Source organism: Topomyia yanbarensis, chromosome 2 (genome assembly GCF_030247195.1).
Source record: "Topomyia yanbarensis strain Yona2022 chromosome 2, ASM3024719v1, whole genome shotgun sequence".
NCBI classification, from domain to species: Eukaryota; Metazoa; Arthropoda; class Insecta; order Diptera; family Culicidae; genus Topomyia; species Topomyia yanbarensis.
Window position 1 is genome coordinate 63697512 of NC_080671.1, and position 22239 is coordinate 63719750.

The 22239-nt window shown below is 36.2% G+C and overlaps 1 protein-coding gene across 2 annotated transcripts in view; it reads left to right on the forward strand.

Moving 5' to 3' along the window:
* Window positions 1-12021, forward strand: part of LOC131686242 (UDP-glucosyltransferase 2-like) — a 66201-nt gene extending 54180 nt beyond the window's left edge. For both annotated transcript variants that reach the window (XM_058970503.1, XM_058970502.1), the window contains exons 2-3: window positions 10844-11063; window positions 11129-12021. In XM_058970503.1, coding sequence (XP_058826486.1) covers window positions 10844-11063; window positions 11129-11420 — 512 coding nt within the window. In that variant the 3' untranslated portion in view covers window positions 11421-12021. The remainder of the gene's footprint in view (window positions 1-10843; window positions 11064-11128) is intronic.
* The last annotated feature ends 10218 nt before the right edge of the window (window positions 12022-22239 follow it).

A 22239-nucleotide genomic window follows, 5' to 3' on the forward strand; every position in this document is an offset into this window, starting at 1 on the left:
TGAGGCACCCTCCCTAATGAAGCCAGGCTCTATATTCTATGTATATGGCGCTTTTTCGGAAACATACACCATGAAACAATTTTGATCATTTTACATTCATGAGTAACTTAGACACATTAATGAATCGCTATTTTCGACGAATAAAGTCTCCAGCGCTTTGTTTTTGAATTCTGGAAGTTCGGTTTGTTTAAAAAAAATATAGCTTTGATTTTGACTCATATATTTATTTATTTATTTATTTATTTATTTATTTATTTATTTATTTATTTATTTATTTATTTATTTATTTATTTATTTATTTATTTATTTATTTATTTATTTATTTATTTATTTATTTATTTATTTATTTATTTATTTATTTATTTATTCATTTATTTATTTATTTATTTATTTATTTATTTATTTATTTATTTGTTTATTGAGTTATTCATTTCATTTATTCCTGTTTTTTCATCTGACCTGTTTTGGTCTATGTGAAATGTTGTTTGGTGGGAAAAACCTATTTCACAATTTAATTCAAAAGCAATCCTCAAATGCGCGTAAAAACATATCTTTTCGTGTTTTTCTCACCTAATTACACTGGTTTCATACAACAAATAACAAAATAAACGCACAGTACAGAGCACAAAAAAACAAAAATTACTAATATTACAAAACTTGAATCCTAAAATCTAAGTCAACTTTCTAAGTTTAATTTTGAAAACATCACAAGACTAAGAAAAGTGAAAATGGCCATACACACTATTATCCCTTGTGACTTCAAGAAGAATCGCTCATAAGACCCAATGAAATTACAAGCCTCTTTTTGTCGTTTTATCGGTGCGAGAGTCGAAAGCCCGTAAACGGTCAATCATTACTATTTCAAATTACAAGTCTATTGAAAATAGAGAACTGTAACTAACCGAGCGTCTGAGACCCCTTGTCTTTTTTCTGTCTGAACTCCGTGCGCTGAAATTCGAGTCTCGAAAAGTTATGTGATCAAAGATTTCTTGAGGGTACATTGTTATTTGTTCGTGAGAGGATATCTGAAGCATCGCTTTGGCCGGATAATATCTTCCCAACAAATATTCTTCTGAATCTGTTCCGCCTTTTGGGTTTCCATATCGAGTAGAGGAATGCGATCGATGTACTGTGGTAGCTCTACTCTGTTACGCTACGGCAAAGTTCCAAGAGCGAAACGCAGCGATCTTGCCTGCACCGCTTCTATTCTGTTGATCCATATGCTCGTATAAGTACACCAAATGGGCGCTAAATCTTTCAGGACAGATCGAATAAGTGAAAAATATGTGATCTCTTGGGCGATTCTATCAATGAAGCCGAGGTTTCTAATTGCCAGCGCTATAACAAGAGAGTAATGTTTTCTGACTGTCAGTTGTGAGTACTCCGAGGTCTCTGATAACTCTCATTGTCTCTAGCGATTCCCCAGAGGTGGTGTAGATCCAGAGCATTTTTTCTGCGTGTAAAATATATCATAGAGTAGTTGGACACGTTGAGAGTCAATAAGTTGCGATTACTCGAATTACAAAAAGCATCTGTAGTCCCATGCAATTTTCTCGAGAGATAAAATAACAAACGCCATTAAAGAACAACGTAAAAAGCTATGGTGCGAGATTGCTCCCTTGAGGTACTCCCGACATGTTGATGAAGCTGTTTGACTCGTTATTTACTAATTTTACAGATAGAGAACATAATTAGCTGTTTGACGACTGGTTACGGAACATTCACAGATATTTACGGCTTTCTCAGTCTCTTATACTTAAGCAAACGATATATTTATAGATTTCCCGACGTTTCGGCCGTTTTTGATGACCCTTTTCAATCTGTAAATAAATCGTTCACTTAAGTATAAGAGACTGAGATAGCCGTAAATATCTGTGAATATACAGATAGAGAAGGATTTAAGAGATATGATTTAAACCACCCTGTTCACTTTGATGAACCGCTCAGTTGCTTAATCTTTGCTAGCGGAAGGGAGTGATCTACACGATCGAATGCGGCTTTTAAATCCGTGTATACAGTATCGATCTGATATCAAACAAACGATATTTTTAATACAGAGTGAATTGAATTGGGCTAGTAAAAAAGTTTTACTCAATTTATTTATGTATTATAATAGAACACTATTGAAAAATCGCTAATCTGAAAAAAATATGGATCACATGAACAATTTTCACAAAAAATCGCAATGATCATTAGGCCGAACGGTCATTAGGCCGAATGGTCATTAGGCCGAATGGTCATTAGGCCGAATGGTCATTAGGCCGAATGGTCATTAGGCCGAATGGTCATTAGGCCGAATAGTCATTAGGCCGAATGGTCATTAGGCCGAATGGTCATTAGCCCGAATGGTCATTAGGCCGAATGGTCATTAGGCCGAATGGTCATTAGGCCGAATGGTCATTAGGCCAAAAGGTCATTAGGCCAAAAGGTCATTAGGCCAAAAGGTCATTAGGCCAAAAGGTCATTAGGCCAAAAGGTCATTAGGCCAAAAGGTCATTAGGCCAAAAGGTCATTAGGCCAAAAGGTCATTAGGCCAAAAGGTCATTAGGCCAAAAGGTCATTAGGCCAAAAGGTCATTAGGCCAAAAGGTCATTAGGCCAAAAGGTCATTAGGCCAAAAGGTCATTAGGCCAAAAGGTCATTAGGCCAAAAGGTCATTAGGCCAAAAGGTCATTAGGCCAAAAGGTCATTAGGCCAAAAGGTCATTAGGCCAAAAGGTCATTAGGCCAAAAGGTCATTAGGCCAAAAGGTCATTAGGCCAAAAGGTCATTAGGCCAAAAGGTCATTAGGCCAAAAGGTCATTAGGCCAAAAGGTCATTAGGCCAAAAGGTCATTAGGCCAAAAGGTCATTAGGCCAAAAGGTCATTAGGCCAAAAGGTCATTAGGCCGAATGGTCATTAGGCCATAAGATGACTCAGCGCATGACTCCTCAGGTCTCCATCATCTTCACAGATCTCTCCTCCTTGTAGCTGTCGGATTAGTTTGTAGAACAATTAGACCGAGTTGTTTGCTAGCGGAAGGGAGTGATCTACACGATCGAATGCGGCTTTTAAATCCGTGTATACAGTATCGATCTGATATCAAACAAACGATATTTTTAATACAGAGTGAATTGAATTGGACTAGTAAAAAAGTTTTACTCAATTTATTTATGTATTATAATTGAACACTATTGAAAAATCGCTAATCTGAAAAAAATATGGATCACATGAACAATTTTCACAAAAAATCGCAATGATCATTAGGCCGAACGGTCATTAGGCCGAATGGTCATTAGGCCGAATGGTCATTGGGCCGAATGGTCATTAGGCCGAATGGTCATTAGGCCGAATAGTCATTAGGCCGAATGGTCATTAGGCCGAATGGTCATTAGGCCGAATGGTGATTAGGCCGAATGGTCATTAGGCCGAATGGTCATTAGGCCGAATGGTCATTAGGCCGAATGGTCATTAGGCCGAATGGTCATTAGGCCGAATGGTCCTTAGGCTGAATGGTCATTAGGCCGAATGGTCATTAGGCCGAATGGTCATTAGGCCGAATGGTCATTAGGCCGAATGGTCATTAGGCCGAATGGTCATTAGGCCGAATGGTCATTAGGCCGAATGGTCATTAGGCCGAATGGTCATTAGGCCGAATGGTCATTAGGCCGAATGGTCATTAGGCCGAATGGTCATTAGGCCGAATGGTCATTAGGCCGAATGGTCATTAGGCCGAATGGTCATTAGGCCGAATGGTCATTAGGCCGAATGGTCATTAGGCCGAATGGTCATTAGGTCGAAAGGTCATTAGGCCGAAAGGTCATTAGGCCAAAAGGTCATTAGGCCGAAAGGTCATTAGGCCGAATGGTCATTAGGCCATAAGATGACTCAGCGCATGACTCCTCAGGTCTCCATCATCTTCACAGATCTCTCCTCCTTGTAGCTGTCGGATTAGTTTGTAGAACAATTAGACCGAGTTGTTCACCATTCTGACGACATGCCCAGCCACCGCAGCCGACCAAATTTTGCTGAGCGAACAATGGGTGGTTCTTCAAGCTACTGTTGCAATTCGTTTTCCATACGTCGTCTCCACATTCCGTTTTTCATATGCATCTCATCGTAGATCGTTCTCAACACGTTCCATTCGAAAACACAAGGATCGCGTTAGTCTCCCGCCAGCATGCTCCAGGTTTCTTGCCCGTAGAGGATAACCGGTCTAATAAGCAATTTGTAGAAGGTTAACTTCATGTGGTATCGATAGAAGGGGTTATCAAAGCCTAAAGTAATAACGTTCATCTGCTAGAATACGTTTCCAAATTTCTCTTTTGAAGCCATTAGTGAGCACAAACACACGAACTCATCAACCAGCTCGACATCATCGCCATCAATCGATCAAGGTGTAACATCTCTCTCTCTCTCTCTCTCTCTCTCTCTCTCTCTCTCTCTCTCTCTCTCTCTCTCTCATGTACCATGTCTGACGCATTTGTGACCAGTTCAATTCGCTTTGCTTTAACCGTTAGTCGGATATACGTCTGGCGAAGCTAAAAAGCTGAACGGACTTCCGGAAAACCGTACCACTCGTATCAATCCTCACATCTTATTATCACGCCTTGCCGTAGCCCTTTCCGAATTTCAAAAGGACTCGAAAGTATCTCTAATACTCATCACACATCACTCGATATATTGTCGTTTGTCCGGAAATTCGTATTTGGGCATCATATGAAAATTTTGTGAGAACACCTTCAGCAATGTGATTGCAATCCCGCTTAACACCCTTTTTATAAATGAGACGTACTACTTCCTCCATTTTACCCTCCGGTAAAATCTGTTCCTCCCAGTTCTTCAAAACCACCGAGTGGAGTGCTCTAATCAACGGCTCTCTTCCGTGTTTCAGCAGCTCACATGGCAGTTGATTATTGCCACCGGCTTTATCAGTCCTCAACCGTCCGGTCTTCTCAAGAATCTTAGGTAGACCTGGCGCAGGGAATCTGTCGTTGGCTGTGCATATCCCCGGGCTGCTTCTTGCGCTACTCTCGTCGTCTACTGCTATTTCGATATTCGTCATAATACATTTATCGATCAGCTCACACTCGGGCGTGAGAAGGTCTTCTTTAGTATCTCTTCATATGTCATCTCAAGGGTGTCGCTGATGAGGAGCTTCACATTCTGCCGCGGACTCCAAATGGGCATAAAATGCATCTTTCTCGTTCTTGGGTCTCGCTGCGTAAGGGCAGTGTACGTTGAGGATGCTGTAGGTGCAGAAATGGCCTTTGATCCACACCCATCCTTTCGCTGATCGTCTGCTACCTTATTACGCGTTGGCGCATCATACCCAGCACTACAAAGCATATTCCCAACTCGTTTGTTGTGCCGTCGCTCTAGTAGAATGTAACCGCTCGATGCCCGCTTTTCCACATATTGCTTTCGATTTCTTCGTAATGTGGACTTTTCCATAAAACCCTTCCTAAAAACTGGAAATTCTAAAATCATATTTAATGAAACGTGAACAATTGGTACGTTTCGAAAATGTATTATGTGAACCAATTCAAGTCAACTCTGGTGTCCCTCAGGGTTACCACCTGGGCCCTTTTCATTTCATCTTGTACATACACGACATTACTTTCATGCTTAAACGCTTAAAAGTGCTCGTATATGCAGACGATATCAAACTCGTTATGGAAATAAGAAAAGCAAGTGACGCTGATCATTTTTCTTCTCATCTCTCTCTGAATCATTCTGCTAGAGGTACAAGTAAAACAGACAATCCAACCTGCAGATCTGTCGCTGCCCATTCTACAAGCAGCACATATAACAATACCCTCTACCTACTGTGCGGAATAGTGATAAATATCGATGCCCAGCAAAAGGTAGTCCCGTTGCGAGTCAATTGTTTATTTCTCGATATGTCCCGTAAGACCAGCTGTTCGGCGAGTGGACCATTATCTAAAAATATAGAACAAGCACAATCTGACAGAAGTTGAAATTCTACAAATGCATCATAACAAACATTGTGTACTGATTATGTTAATAAAAATAAGCAGAGTCATTCGTTTCGCAGAACACACACAGTACACCACCACATGCGGCAATGCTAAATACGGCATCCCCGTGTACATAGAAAACGACTCTATACAAGTTCGCCTACATGATTTGGCTCTGTGTAATCCTGACGGCGTGATCAAAAGATGAATGCAAAGATTCGGGAAGTTAAAAATACTTAGATGAGCATCTTCCTGGGTGTCCCTAAAAGCATTCGTGTGGTACGAATGTGTCTGAGCAAGCCAATTGCTTCATACATTATTTACTCATTGAAATCAATCAAAGATGTCCCATACAATCAGACAGCACTGGTCGCGCACCCAGGGCAGATACTTACGTGCCAGTTCCACACAAAGACACTACACAACGAAAACCTTGCGCAAATACTATTAAAGAAAATTCGACTAATCCAACCAAAACCAGTACAGTCATCTTACGCTAAACCACAAACAGCTGAAAAACCAACATCTGCGGATCAGGTAGTAAAAATACCCACTCAGTAACGGTCGTGTCCAGTTTAGTCTAGTCTAGTCTACACATATACAGCCAACACATGTAGGGATCCTGGAAAACTGAAGACGCCTACAATTTTTCAAAAAAAAATTCATTATGCTTTCATTTAATTTCATTTTATTCTACTTTTTGCGATGGTTCACAACTCCCCACCAAACTAAAAAATGCCGATTCCACGCATTTCATGCATTCTGTTATATCTCAAGGAATGTAACGATAATTTTAAATTTCTTCAGCCTGTGGATGTGTTAAGGTATCCTTTACAAATACCAGGTAAAATTTCGAAAATCGACCAATGTTTATGGTAGTTATGCCCCGAAAACAAAACTATGTTCACAACTCCCCACCATCCCCTACATAAATGAGATGTGACAAAATGATTAAAGCGGCCAAACCAACTGTGCAGCGTACAAAGTGAAGACGATTGTACATTATACAACAATTAAATTATTCAAGGAAGGAAGGAAGAAACGTGGACAACCGTACCGACCTTTTCAATTTGATGGGGATTTGATGAATCGTTGGGAATGACTTGGCTAAGAGGGTTAATATCACTCCTTTTGTCCTAGGTTCCTGGGACGGGACAGGAGTATTTAGCCCTGTTCTGGGTAATTAGCCTAGGTGATAGCGCCTTAACTCGCTCCCTGAAGTAAAGATAGAGAAAATTTGCGAAATTTGTTAATTATTACTAAACACGTAGCAACGATCGCGTCCAGTGACTCTAAGCCAACAACCAGCAGCAACAACAACAATGAAGCAAACTAGAGGACATGGACTAGTACGATAATGCGAGAGAAGGTTGACCAGATGACCCGCAAGATGCGGCAGACGCCAAGGAATAGAATCTCATCTCGCAACCGCATACCACATCAACAAAATGCTACGAAGGGAAAATAGATATTGTTATAATCTTTATCATTCCATATTGAAAAAAAATTGTAAGAGACCGCTAGCTCAACCGTGCTAACACATTAAGCCGTATCAAATAAACAGGAGAAAACAAACAAATGACGCTGAAGTATTTCAGAATGAAATCAATCTATTCCACACGTAGTGTATAAAAACTCTACTGCCACTCACCATAAAGAGTGTTAAAAAGCGTTTAGTACAATTGGCGTATAGTATTGAAACCAACTTGAAGAAAAATGTAAATTTATACGAACTTAGGCAGAATCTAAGATTCCAAGTTGTCATTTGTGAAACACTCCAATACAATATTAGTAAAATTAATAGTATGCTGGGTTTTATTAAACGCTTCAGCTACAATTTTTGGGAGCATTGCACCATAGAATCAGAATTTAATACCGTTTGTTCTGGAATATTTCAGAGTAGTATGTAGTCCATAAACTATTCTCCTTGAAGAATGCATTGAATTAGTCCAAAACCATACCTCTTATTAGGGTTCATCGCGGTTGCGGTAATTACCGCAACCGCGCGGTATTTACCGCACCCGCACCGCAAAATCTGCGGTGCGGTGAGATACTTTTTCCCGCAGATGCGGTGCGGGAAAGAGCTTTTACCGCAACCGCACCGCAAAAAAAATGATAAAGTGATAATTTTGATTATTATAATTGATAATGAAAGAAAATCTAGCTGTGTCCGAAATATTTTGGACTAGTTATTTTATACTTCTTAGTAAAACTTCACAAACTAACCATTTCAAATACTTAAAATGCAAGATCCAAATAGAAACAAAATTATTAGATCATTTAAAAACAATACATGTTTACTCTTAAATCCAATTTAAAAGTGAATCACTTCTCTCGATTTCTGTTGGAAATCGTGGAATTATGAATCGTTTTCGATATCAATTTGGTAAACACGTGATCAAACGTGATCACCCTAGTGAGAAATGTTGGTGTTTACCAAATTTTCCTCCTTAGGGTGAAATATAGCATAGTGCTTTCGCATAGGCCTGCTAAGCCAAGACAAGTCTCGGCTTCACTGTGTCTCATCGGCATAAACAGAACTTCTGCTCGGACGGGACATCACGTTTGATCAGTCGTTCGATTGAAACACAAAGTGTGATTTAGTTTTAATGGATTTGCGCCAAGCCAGCGCTAATCTATTCCGACAAAAAGTTAGTGTCGGTTTCTGATGAGGCGAAGCCAAAACGCAACTGTGTAAGAAATAAGGATTTGTACCCTCAAGTGCAAAGACTGGTTTTACCAACAAATTTTCACCCTAGTGAGAAATTTTGGTGTTTACCAAATGTTCCTCCTTAGGGTGAAATATAGCATAATGCTACATAACTTTTTTTCGCGTACTTCCATTCAAATTTACTATAATTTTCCACCAAATTAGGTCCTAATATTTTTCAGTCGACTATTTTGTAGCTTTTTTAAAGCTTTTGTTGCCAAATACCACATAGTTTGACTCCCGTTCACTTCAATTGAAGTTTTTGCCATTGGCTCTTTGGCAAAATATTAGAGGAAAATATATTAAATGCTAGAACTTTCGAACCAGTATTTAGAAAATTACACTTAATTCATTTTAAAGGGAGCAATCTTAGTTTTAAAATGATAATACATCTGTTTCTTGAAGAATGCGGAAGTTAGAGTTTTGGGATATTTTGTCCGTAAAACCCCCTATTTTTAAAAATCATTTCTGCTGTATGCTACAAATCATACATTTTTTGCAGTTTTTCTAATGTTCAATAATTCTGTGCCGGTTGAGACCGGACTCCTGATTAGATGTAATGTATAGGCAATTTTTTTTCGTCAAATATGGCGTCGTTCTTATTAATGAAATACAAGATGTTTTTATTTCACTGTATTGGAATATATGCGCTACTATATAGAAGTACTGGTATTTCGACTTTAAATTTTTTTTTGGTGAAATTCCGTTAAGAATGAAAGGTGGTTTACTACGTAAATGCGAAAATCATCCATTTAATTTTCATATGTCAAAAACATTGAAAATATGAAAATTTAAAGAAAAAAATGTGCAACTTCATTTCTTATTATATCTTTATTCCACATTTTTCAATTAACTGAAGAGTTGCTAAAATAATAGTTTTCCTATTACTGCAGTAGAACGTTTTTGAATGTATAATGTTTGCCTTAAAATGCATGGAATTTTATTAATAGAAAATGCAAAAGTTGATTTTTTCATAAACATTACATTCTGAGGAGTCTCTTAAAGTTAAATTTCGTGTGAATAAGAATAACATTTTGTTATATATGGTTACACAAATGTACAATTTTTCAACACCAATTTTAAAAATATAAAAATTTTACCGCATTTACCGCATTACCGCGCGGTGCGGTGCGGTAAATAAAGTGCGGTTGCGGTAAGCGGTGCGGTTTTATTATTTTTTTGCGGTTGCGGTGCGGACAATCCATTTACCGCCCACATCCGCACCGCGACGAACCCTACCTCTTATATGCACTTTGCAAGCTCAAATGCTTCAGTTCCATCATATGAGACACGCTGACATACAAACACTCAAAAAACGCCGCGAATTTGCAATGATTTATCTTATTAATGATATCTTATCTCAAGGCAGACAATCAGCATCATTACTTTATTTTTCTTATTTACGCCAAAGGCTCTAACATGTTATCTACCTATTATGATTATTGGCACAAGTATTACGTATGGCCTTCATAAGGACATGGACGTAAACAAGTCTAACAGCCCGATTCGAAAGTTCCTAAATATTGAAAATAAACTTCGACCATCAACGAAGCACTAACATCTAACCACCCTTCAATTCACATACCTAGTTTTAAATCAGTCAATCTTGATATTATTTACGGCCTCCATCCCCGTTCGCCACTTACTCACACGTATTCATTGATTTACAGTTGCACGCCGGGCCAAATCACAACAGCCGTGCCCCTTGTGCTGTTCATACACCGAAAAATAAATTCAAACACGTGCTTTGTCATGCCGCCGACCGCGAATGGAACTGTATGTAGACAAGTGCAACTCCTTCGTAAGCGAGAGCAGCGGCAACATAACGCTAATGCTTTCGGGCCTTGCAGTTCGAGTTGATGATCTCAACTGTTTGAATTTGAAGTCAAATACTGGTGGCCTTGTCCCAGTAAAAATTTGACACCTATTTGTGAGATTGATTTTACTTGCTGTGTGTACCAACATCGACCGGGTCAATAGCTTGAGAGCAGTTTCGAAGTTGCTTTTTTTTTCTTGTGCCACTCCGATGATGTCGGTATCGGGTTGTTCACCGGACGGTACCGGTTTCGAGCTTCGCTGGCAATTTCGGAATGTTAGCTCACATTTCTTAGTTGCTTAATTGTTTTTTTTTTTCTAAAGAAATTTTTCAATTGGCCTTTTCTGATTCTATTTCAGCCCATCCGAATGTGAAACTATTCGTTACCCAGGGCGGTCAGCAATCGATGGAGGAAGCAGTCGATCGGCACGTGCCGATGGTGGTCATCCCATTCAATTTCGACCAGTTTGGCAATGGAGACAAGGTGGTCGAGAAGGGTATCGGCAAAACGATATGGATGGAACGGCTGACAACCGTCGGACTAAGGGAGACGATCCTCGAAGTCATCGGTAATAAGAAGTAAGTTTTCCGACCATCATCAACAGAAACGATTATTACCAACGACGACCGATTCGCTTTTCCAGATACAAAAGAAACATCGAACGACTCGGCAAGCTGGTGCGGGATCAGCCGATGCGCCCTGTCGAGAAGGCAATCTGGTGGACGGAGTACGTGATTCGGCATCAAGGTGCGTCCCATTACCGGTACAAGGCAGCTCAGATGCCGGTCTGGCAGTACCACTACTACGATGTGATGGCCACGCTGTTGGCGGCGACCCTGTCGGTGCTGGCTGTTGCCATCTATGCCATCCGGCAGCTTTTCAGCTATTGCTTCGGTCAGTGGTACACGGCGCAGTCGAAGGAGAAAACTCTCTAGAAATTGAAGTGTGCTTGGCTACGATGCTTGCAATCTCGTGATGCTGCTGGAAGGTGGAAGAGAAGAATGCCAAGTTATGAATGAACAATTATATTCGCCTATTGCATTGTGTGAGAGGCCATTCAGTCGTCAGCTGTGAATAGCTTCCAACGACTGTCAATTAGTATTTAAACACTTTTTCGTCGAATGCTGTACCGTTGGCAAACAAACGAAAAAAAAATGCCAAACGACCTTGAAGAAAAGCCGAAGTGATGGTGCAATCGGTCACAAGCAGGCCAGCTGGAGTGGTAGGACTGTTGCCATTTAAATCTCCTTTGGGGGTTTCAGGCGGCGAAGTTTTGTAGTTATGACCTTTTTTTTTCGAAGTGAGTGAGATGCGGTTTCAGATGAAAAAAGAGTCAAATAATTTTACGCTAGAAGCAAGTTAAAATGTCGACTGAGGGCAGTACAATGAATGTTCAATCGGCGAGTGATTCGATCGTTATCGAATGAATGCTAATTGTCGCTACAGTTTTGTTGTAGCATTTAGATGTAAGGTTATATTTAAACGTCACTTGTACCAAAACGTGATCAGTGAATAAATGTAAATGTAGACAACTTATCTCGTTTCGTTTGCGCGGGGTGTAGGTTGAGAAATTCTACTGCTTAGGTAAAACCACACACAATTCACTTGATTGGCGTAGGGTAACGAGGATATTTTGGATCACTTGACGATGGTTTGCACATTTTTCCATTAAAAACTCATAAAAAAAAAAATATTGCTAATGTAACACTGAAATTATCATGCTTTCACATTTCATCTGAACTGGTCCAATCAGGAGGAGGTGGCATTATTGCAACCAACATCGAAGAGTTATCATTTCTAAAGCGTATGTCAATCATTTTAATCACGAAAATTTCGTTATTATGCTTATGTAATACATAAGAAATCGATTTTCGGTTGAAAAAAGCTATCAGATGTTTTTAAATTGTTATTTTGGGTATGGGCAAATATGTTAACTATTTCCAAATGATAACATATTATCGCCATGCTCTCAATTAACTCTGACACCTTTTTGTCTATCTACTCTGCATTAAAAAAAGTTCACTTTTTGTTCCAAGAAAAGCTTAGTCAATCATGTACAAATTTATCAGACAAAGTAAGATATATGAACATTTAGATGGTCCAACATCTGTTTGGAGATCGATCCAAAATATGTTTGCAGCAATGCAACAAGGGATTATCGATGGTCCAAAATATGCTTTTTTTACAGTTTAAAATAAAGTTGAGTGTATTTACGTTTATTTGACTATTTAGAACACCAAATATACAAAAAATGATAAGGCCGTACATGTTAGCCTATTAATTGATCCAGATTACGTAGCCTAACCGAATTTTTCAGATTTTTTTCTCGCGACTTCCTAAAGCAGTCCAAAATATCCCTGTTACCCTATTTATCGTAAAGAGTATTTTAAACTTTTCAGGATGCTCGAAGACTTCCTTCGAGCATCCTGAAAAGTTTAAAATACTCTTTACGATAAATAGGGTAACAGGGATATAACCCTTTCATATCCAACTTTTTTCTAATGCATGTAGGGTTTCAAAACTATTTTTCTTTGAAAACGGCGAGATCAAGAAACTCAAGAAGCGTTTTTTCATAAAGATAGGTGCTTCCCTCGCAGTGCTAGAAGCAGCTCAATTTTTACCTTCGAATGCTCAATACAAATCTTCTTAAATATTTACAATAGTCCAATTGCGTGACAAAGATACCAAAAACAGTCTAAATTGATAAGTTTTATTAGTTTTCAATAATATTGCAACATAACGAAGATATATGAAAAAATCATTTTCCCTCGTCAACGTCAACTGGCAGCACTGCCCCATCGGAATCCAATCAGACTAACTGTAATAACTTCAGTTCTAGAGCTGATCCATGTAACTGTTAACACTCAAATGAAAGGCAATAGTCACAATTATTAGCCTTACTTGTTATTGTGAGCAAATTTTTCCTCAATCAAAAGTTATAGCTGTTTAAAAACGCTGTTGTCCACAAACAACACGGGCATGAAGAGGTTAAAAGTATCACAGTCACCGGCAGAAGCGATGCACGTTACGTTTTCTAGTGACTAAAAGTAAGTCTGGAGTTGTATTGGCATCTTCGGAATCGACATTCACATTCTCTGGAAAATTCCATGTGCTTCAAAAATATTTTTAAAGCTCACAATGATTGAATTTAAACTCGCTCTCCAGCAAGTATAACACCTCCTCATCTTTCTCACCAACAGATTGCAAACATCCAAACGATACATTCCAGCAGATTATGTACAAGTCACGACCTTTACACTGAAATTCAGCATGTCTAGACAAAAGAATTTGGAAATATTGTTATCATTGGCAGGTAGTTTGACCTGAAACATATATTGCGGGATTGGTAACACATTTTTTTCTCCTAATGTTCAATACCTGAATTGTTACGTGAAGTTTGTTCAAAAATGCGAAACATAGAAAGCAATCGAACCTATCAATAGCGACCATTCATAAATTACGTGACGCTTTTAGGGGGGAAGGGGGTCCGACAAATTGTGATATATTGCTACATATGGGGGAGGGAAAGTAAGCTAGAACGTTACGTAACATGTTTATACTAAAGAAATTTTTTTTAAAGAATTTGTTACGTAATAGGGGAGGGGGGATAGAGAAATTTGTGACAATTTGTTACATGGGGGGAGGGGGAGTTAATTTTGGGCATTTTTTGCGTTACGTAATTTATGAATGGCCCATATGATCTGTACAGTCCATTTCAGTGCCAGTCACGTGAAACAGAAAACACGTCGTGTGCATGTGGCCATACTTTGATTGGGAACATCCCACAATTCAAGAATGTTCATAAAAGTATTTTTCGTGGCAAAAATAATGAAGGCAATATAAAATAAAAATGTGCGCATGATATAGGCCACCAAATGTCCGGAGGTCTTCAAATATCCTGGAAGGCCTTTACGCTTCTTATCATATTTGTCATACTTAGGATAAAGGTAGAGTGGATTTGTGTAGACATACTTTCACTAGAGCATTTTGAAACTATTTTGAGATTTTACGAACGTTTGTCTTCATAAAGAACTAATTTATTTTTTTGAAAGGGCGTATAGTAGTGCTTCTGTACCAGTCTAAGACGGCGAAGTAGGCACCCAACAAGTGGTGGGATGAACACAGTTTCGAATTCAGCACGAATAATACTTCGAATAAAATTAATAAATTATAGAAAATCAATAAAACAAATAAAATAAAAAAAATATTTGAGTAAAAATTGGATGAAAAGTTCTCAAATTCATAAAATGAGAAGAATGATTAATCAAATTTACTCAGCTCATTGAGTGCAATTTAAAAAAGTTTTAAAATTAATGGAATAAATTAAATTGGATGAAATGAATAAAAGGAAGGACTGAAAAGAATCAATAAAATTAATAAAACGAAGAAACAATAAAATGAATTTAAAAAAATTATAAAATAATGACATCAATTAAATTAATAAAATGTATAAGTAAATAAAATTAATAAAATGAACAAAATGAACAAAACGAACAAAACGAACAAAATTAACAAAATATATGAAACGAAGCTTAGCTTAGCTTAGCTTAGTTGAACCCCCATGAGTTTCCCGCGATTGATCAAAGCCTGTTGAAATTGCATATTGAACCAATTATTTGATACTTGGGAGTAGTACATCATACTCAACGTGCAACCTAAAGAGACTAAGATTATAGTATGATCAATAACGTAGATGACCAGGCCCATGCAGGTCAATTTTGGGATGGGAAAGAATATTAGTTCAACACTATTATGACCGAGGAATTCTCTGCATCATCCACAAGTGCCGCAGGATAGGATTAATGTTAGTAGGTAACGAAATGAATCAGGATATATTTTGGAAGATATTATGATTTAGCTAAGTACTGACGCGCTGTGAGGTATCTATTCATCTATAGACAGTTTGATCATAGCAATATGTACAAAAGTCGCTCGCGAGTAATTGCCGATAATTCTAAACGAGCAATTTGAACTCCGAACAGCCGACCATTGGGAGTATTGCTTCTTATTAACAATTCAATTATCATTTCCAAAGTTTGCAGTACAAAGCAAGCGTACAAAAAGTAATAGAAGATATTCCAAAGGAACGCGAAGAAATTCACTGCAAAATGTTAATGGAAAGTAGGCATCTCCACTCTCCCTATCAGACACGTTTCCATAATTGGGTTAAATGACAAATTGCGAACGACATATGAGCGATTCAAAATCGGACGAGTGACGCAGAGATCTGCACTGGATGATTTTGAAGAAAGGACCAGTGCGATTTTACAAAGTTTTAGCTTTCGACGGTCCTTCATTTTCTGACAGATTAATGTTCTAGAGTATTGAAATGTTTACCACTGTTTAGGAAAGCAAACGTAGTACAAAGCTAGCGTCAGACCTTCATGAGATCTCAAGAGGACACTTTTGGAGGTAATCGTCACTGTAGATTTGTCGATAGACGGTTCCAGATTTAACAAACTGGCTCATTTTGACACATCTACAGATCGCTTGCCAGATAAAAAACTTTTTTTGTAATTCCACAGCTTCATCTTAGACCAATTCAAAAAAATTCCCATTTGAAAGTTTGCTTTTTTAAATGCGGTTTTTAAATCAAAGCTTCGAAAGTTATACCTTGGCGATATTAATTGATATTAATATATGCTCTTACTTAGTGCAAAAATAGGCTTCATCCTTTACGGCTATTGTACAAACACCAGAAAAAACCTAAAACGTTTGAACACAATCGGGAAAAAGCGAATCAGAAAAGTTGACTAAATGTAATTCACTCAATATAGATGAACAAAATATATAAAACAAATAAAACTAATAAAATTCATGAAATGGAAAAAAATAATATTGATAAAAAGAATAAAATATATAAAAGAAATAAAATAAATAATATAAATGAAATAAATGAAATACGTAGAATAAATAATATAAATAAAAAAATAAAAAAATATAAAATGAATAAAACAAATAAAATGAATAGGGGAACCCGGGATTATTAAGACAGTGGGGGTAATTCGGACCCTCTCGACTTCTCATAAAATAACAAGACTTTCTAACTATCGTACATATTCGTGGAACTGCTATTCTGAAACATTAATTTTAAGAGCTGAATTTGATTCTTTGTTTTTTTTGTAGAAAGGAGAAACAATGTGTTTCGTTTTTTTGCCATTCTCAAAACAAAAATCATTATAATGGTAAAACCATGATTAAAGCAAAAAATAAAAGTAAAAAAATCAGAGGTAAGTATTTTGAAAAGCTTGAGGCTCCTATTTTATGGAATGATTTTTGTCTGGGTGAAAACACAAATATTTTCGAGACGCTCATAACTTTTGTGCGAAATGAGCGTACCAAAATGTAGCAGACGTTTCAAACTAACAATTAGGACCTTTGACCGGTAACTTTTTTCTCGTCTATCCACCTAAAAGGGCGATTTGCTTAAGTAGGTCCTAATAGCCCCGGGTTCCCCTAAAATAAATAAAATAAATAGAATAAAAGAAATAAATTAAATAAATCAAGCACATAAAATAAATCAAATAAATAAAATAAATAAAATAAATAAAGTAAATAAAATAAATGAAATAAATAAAATGAATAAAATATATAAAATAAATAAAATAAATCAACTAAACAGGGTAACAGGGTCGGGTGAGATACCGCACTCTCCAGTTCTCGTATATAGAGTAGAGTGACAGAAAAAATGACCCCCATCGGCCCACCCCTGAGTCGATTCCTAGTCCCACCAGGAGTGTCTGCTCCAAATTTGAGCCAAATCGAACAAGTGTAGCTACCGGACCAACGTGCTTGAAGTTTGTATGGGATTTTTCGACAATTTACATGGAGAAAACCCACTTGCTCACATTTTCGCCGCTAGGTGGCACTGTATACATCAGATTATCACCAAAAGTGAAACTTAAGAAGATAATTTTATTATCTACAACTTTGTTGAAGACTGCAAAGCGATCCGACTTCAATAGAAAAAGTTCTTAAACTTTTAACGAAGTGATGTCTGAGTCAGTTTTGCATGGGGCCTAGCAGTGCATGGTAGTGTATCAGTACTAGGTTCTAACAAACTAAACATTATTATGGAATAATGGTTAGATTTAGCTGAATAGTATGTTCGGAAGAATTGTAGTACATAGTACGAGTTATGTTTTGGTTAGAAAATTGTAGTTCCACATCTGACCGCATAGATGGCGCCAACACTAACTTTTCAACGAAGAGAGATAGAAATTAGGTGTCTTCTACAAAGTTGTAGAACAGGAATATTGCAGTAATTCTTCAAACATCTCAATATTCTATCTCTTTCCGTTGAAAAGTTAGTGTTGGCGCCATCTATGCGGTCACAGATTGAACTAAAATTTTCTAACCAAAACATAACTCGTATTATGTACTGCAATTCTTCCGAACATACTATTCGGCTAAATCTAACCATTAATCCACAAAAATGTTTAGTTTGTTAGAACCTAGTACTGATACACTATCATGCACTGCTAGGCCCCATGCAAAACTGACTCAGACATTACTTCGTTAAAAGTTTAATAACTTTTCCTATTGGAGTCGGATCGCTTTGCAGCCTTCAACAAAGTTGTAGAAAATAAAATTATCTTCTTAAGTTTCACTTTTGGTGATAATCTGATGTATACAGTGCCACCTAGCGGCGAAATTATGAGCAAGAGGGTTTTCTCCATGTAAATTGTCGAAAAATCCCATACAAACTTCAAGCACGTTGGTCCGGTAGCTAGACTTGTCCGATTTGCTTCAAATTTGGAGCAAGTACTCCTGGTGGGATTAGGAATCGACTCAGGGGTGGGCCGATTGAGTTTTCAAAAATTCATTATTTTTCTGGGCAGTCTAATATAGAGTCACTTTTGTACGGTAAGATGATATAGCGAGTTTGTCTTCCGAAGAATTATAATACTGGAGATGTAAAACAAATCGTTATTATTAACTCACAAAAAAATTATTAATGAATATGTGCGTCCAGCTGCATCGCGAAGCACTGAAAAGTTTGATTTTTTTGGTATATCAGTTGCAGTTGGGACCGTTTAGAAGGCATTCTGATCATGAACACTATCATCTATTATTTCGGAGGAAAATGCCGTTGTGCGGCATCTCTCCCCTATAATTGGAAACTGCTAAACTGCATTTTTTCACATCAGTATATCATTAAATGAACATTTACGTCTGATATAGGTTTTTAATGAGGTATGTACACAAACTAACCAAGTTAACAATATGACATATAGGACCATTATTCTCATTGACAACACTTACTTTTGTTCATCAATTTTTAGTTTGGGACCACGGTGCGGCGTCTCACCCGCATATGCGGCATCTCTCCCGCTATGACCTTTTTTGAAATTTTCGTGGAAATTTGGTTATTATTATTTAATGACGAAAACCATTTCAGTGTATTTTAGATACTTGTCTTAATTGATGAAAATGATGTTATCAATTATTTTACAGTAATTTGATGCAGTATTGATCTTTAGAAATGTGCGGCATCTCTCCCCAAATTATTCTAAAATAAATAAAAAATATAATAAATAAAATACATAAAATAATTGACATAAATAGAATAGATAAAGTTATTAAAAAATAGAATGAACAGAACAAGTGAAATGAATAAGATAAATAAATAAACAAAAGCAATAAAATAAATGAAATGAGTAAAAGAAATAAAATAAATAAAATGAATAAAATAAAAACAATATATAAAATATATAAAATAAAATAAATAAAGAAATAAATGATAAGATAAAATAAGTATTTAAAATAAATAAAATAAATACAACGAATAAAATACTTGAAATAACTAAAATAAATAAATCAAACAAACTAAATAAAATACATAAAACGTAAAAAATATTATGGATTAAAATATTTAAATGGGTAAAATAAATGAAATAATAAAATAAAATAGAATTAGAAAAATGAAAAAAGAAGAAAAAAATAAACGAAATAAATTGCATTCAATGATTAAAATGAAAAACAAAGCGATATTAAACCATTTCATGTTCATGTGAGGAAATGTAACCTGTAACCTCAAAGTTATAGCTGTTCGAAATGTTATTGTTTATAAAAACCATAGGCATGCAGGGGTTAATAAAAGCAGCTCGATCATGAAAATCGCAACGGTCATTGAGCAACTGTACGTTAAAGAATGCCTCCCATAGCATCTGCGGTCACTGCTGAGGCCTCACGATGGCCTTTCTGGTCGAATTTAACCTCGTACCATTACTCAAAAGATGTACTGGAGTGGTACAAAACTATGAAGGTCAATTTCGTGCCAAAAGATATTAATCCCCTGAACGCAACGTAATTGCAGCCAATTGAGAACCAGTTAGTTTAAACGTTGTAAAAAACGGTATGAATAGTTTTAAAAGGACAGTACGTGCATTTAGATATGGTATATTATATATGGAATTAATTAAATTGAATTAAACGAGCATAGCAAAAGTTTAATACTGCTTAGACTTGATTTTTCGGGGATTTAAAAAAATAACGTTAAAAATAGGACAGGGATGTACCGGTATAATGATAAAAGCAGTATTTATATGAAGTTGACAACCTCATCACACGAGCCACAACAATTACATGAGTAGAAAACTTTTTTGTTTTGTTTTATAAGCATGGCTGCCGTTGATACATTTGTTACTACTTACTTCTTACTTCTTACTTCTTACTTCTTACTTCTTACTTCTTACTTCTTACTTCTTACTTCTTACTTCTTACTTCTTACTTCTTACTTCTTACTTCTTACTTCTTACTTCTTACTTCTTACTTCTTACTTCTTACTTCTTACTTCTTACTTCTTACTTCTTACTTCTTACTTCTTACTTCTTACTTCTTACTTCTTACTTCTTACTTCTTACTTCTTACTTCTTACTTCTTACTTCTTACTTCTTACTTCTTACTTCTTACTTCTTACTTCTTACTTCTTACTTCTTACTTCTTACTTCTTACTTCTTACTTCTTACTTCTTACTTCTTACTTCTTACTTCTTACTTCTTACTTCTTACTTCTTACTTCTTACTTCTTACTTCTTACTTCTTACTTCTTACTTCTTACTTCTTACTTCTTACTTCTTACTTCTTACTTCTTACTTCTTACTTCTTACTTCTTACTTCTTACTTCTTACTTCTTACTTCTTACTTCTTACTTCTTACTTCTTACTTCTTACTTCTTACTTCTTACTTCTTACTTCTTACTTCTTACTTCTTACTTCTTACTTCTTACTTCTTACTTCTTACTTCTTACTTCTTACTTCTTACTTCTTACTTCTTACTTCTTACTTCTTACTTCTTACTTCTTACTTCTTACTTCTTACTTCTTACTTCTTACTTCTTACTTCTTACTTCTTACTTCTTACTTCTTACTTCTTACTTCTTACTTCTTACTTCTTACTTCTTACTTCTTACTTCTTACTTCTTACTTCTTACTTCTTACTTCTTACTTCTTACTTCTTACTTCTTACTTCTTACTTCTTACTTCTTACTTCTTACTTCTTACTTCTTACTTCTTACTTCTTACTTCTTACTTCTTACTTCTTACTTCTTACTTCTTACTTCTTACTTCTTACTTCTTACTTCTTACTTCTTACTTCTTACTTCTTACTTCTTACTTCTTACTTCTTACTTCTTACTTCTTACTTCTTACTTCTTACTTCTTACTTCTTACTTCTTACTTCTTACTTCTTACTTCTTACTTCTTACTTCTTACTTCTTACTTCTTACTTCTTACTTCTTACTTCTTACTTCTTACTTCTTACTTCTTACTTCTTACTTCTTACTTCTTACTTCTTACTTCTTACTTCTTACTTCTTACTTCTTACTTCTTACTTCTTACTTCTTACTTCTTACTTCTTACTTCTTACTTCTTACTTCTTACTTCTTACTTCTTACTTCTTACTTCTTACTTCTTACTTCTTACTTCTTACTTCTTACTTCTTACTTCTTACTTCTTACTTCTTACTTCTTACTTCTTACTTCTTACTTCTTACTTCTTACTTCTTACTTCTTACTTCTTACTTCTTACTTCTTACTTCTTACTTCTTACTTCTTACTTCTTACTTCTTACTTCTTACTTCTTACTTCTTACTTCTTACTTCTTACTTCTTACTTCTTACTTCTTACTTCTTACTTCTTACTTCTTACTTCTTACTTCTTACTTCTTACTTCTTACTTCTTACTTCTTACTTCTTACTTCTTACTTCTTACTTCTTACTTCTTACTTCTTACTTCTTACTTCTTACTTCTTACTTCTTACTTCTTACTTCTTACTTCTTACTTCTTACTTCTTACTTCTTACTTCTTACTTCTTACTTCTTACTTCTTACTTCTTACTTCTTACTTCTTACTTCTTACTTCTTACTTCTTACTTCTTACTTCTTACTTCTTACTTCTTACTTCTTACTTCTTACTTCTTACTTCTTACTTCTTACTTCTTACTTCTTACTTCTTACTTCTTACTTCTTACTTCTTACTTCTTACTTCTTACTTCTTACTTCTTACTTCTTACTTCTTACTTCTTACTTCTTACTTCTTACTTCTTACTTCTTACTTCTTACTTCTTACTTCTTACTTCTTACTTCTTACTTCTTACTTCTTACTTCTTACTTCTTACTTCTTACTTCTTACTTCTTACTTCTTACTTCTTACTTCTTACTTCTTACTTCTTACTTCTTACTTCTTACTTCTTACTTCTTACTTCTTACTTCTTACTTCTTACTTCTTACTTCTTACTTCTTACTTCTTACTTCTT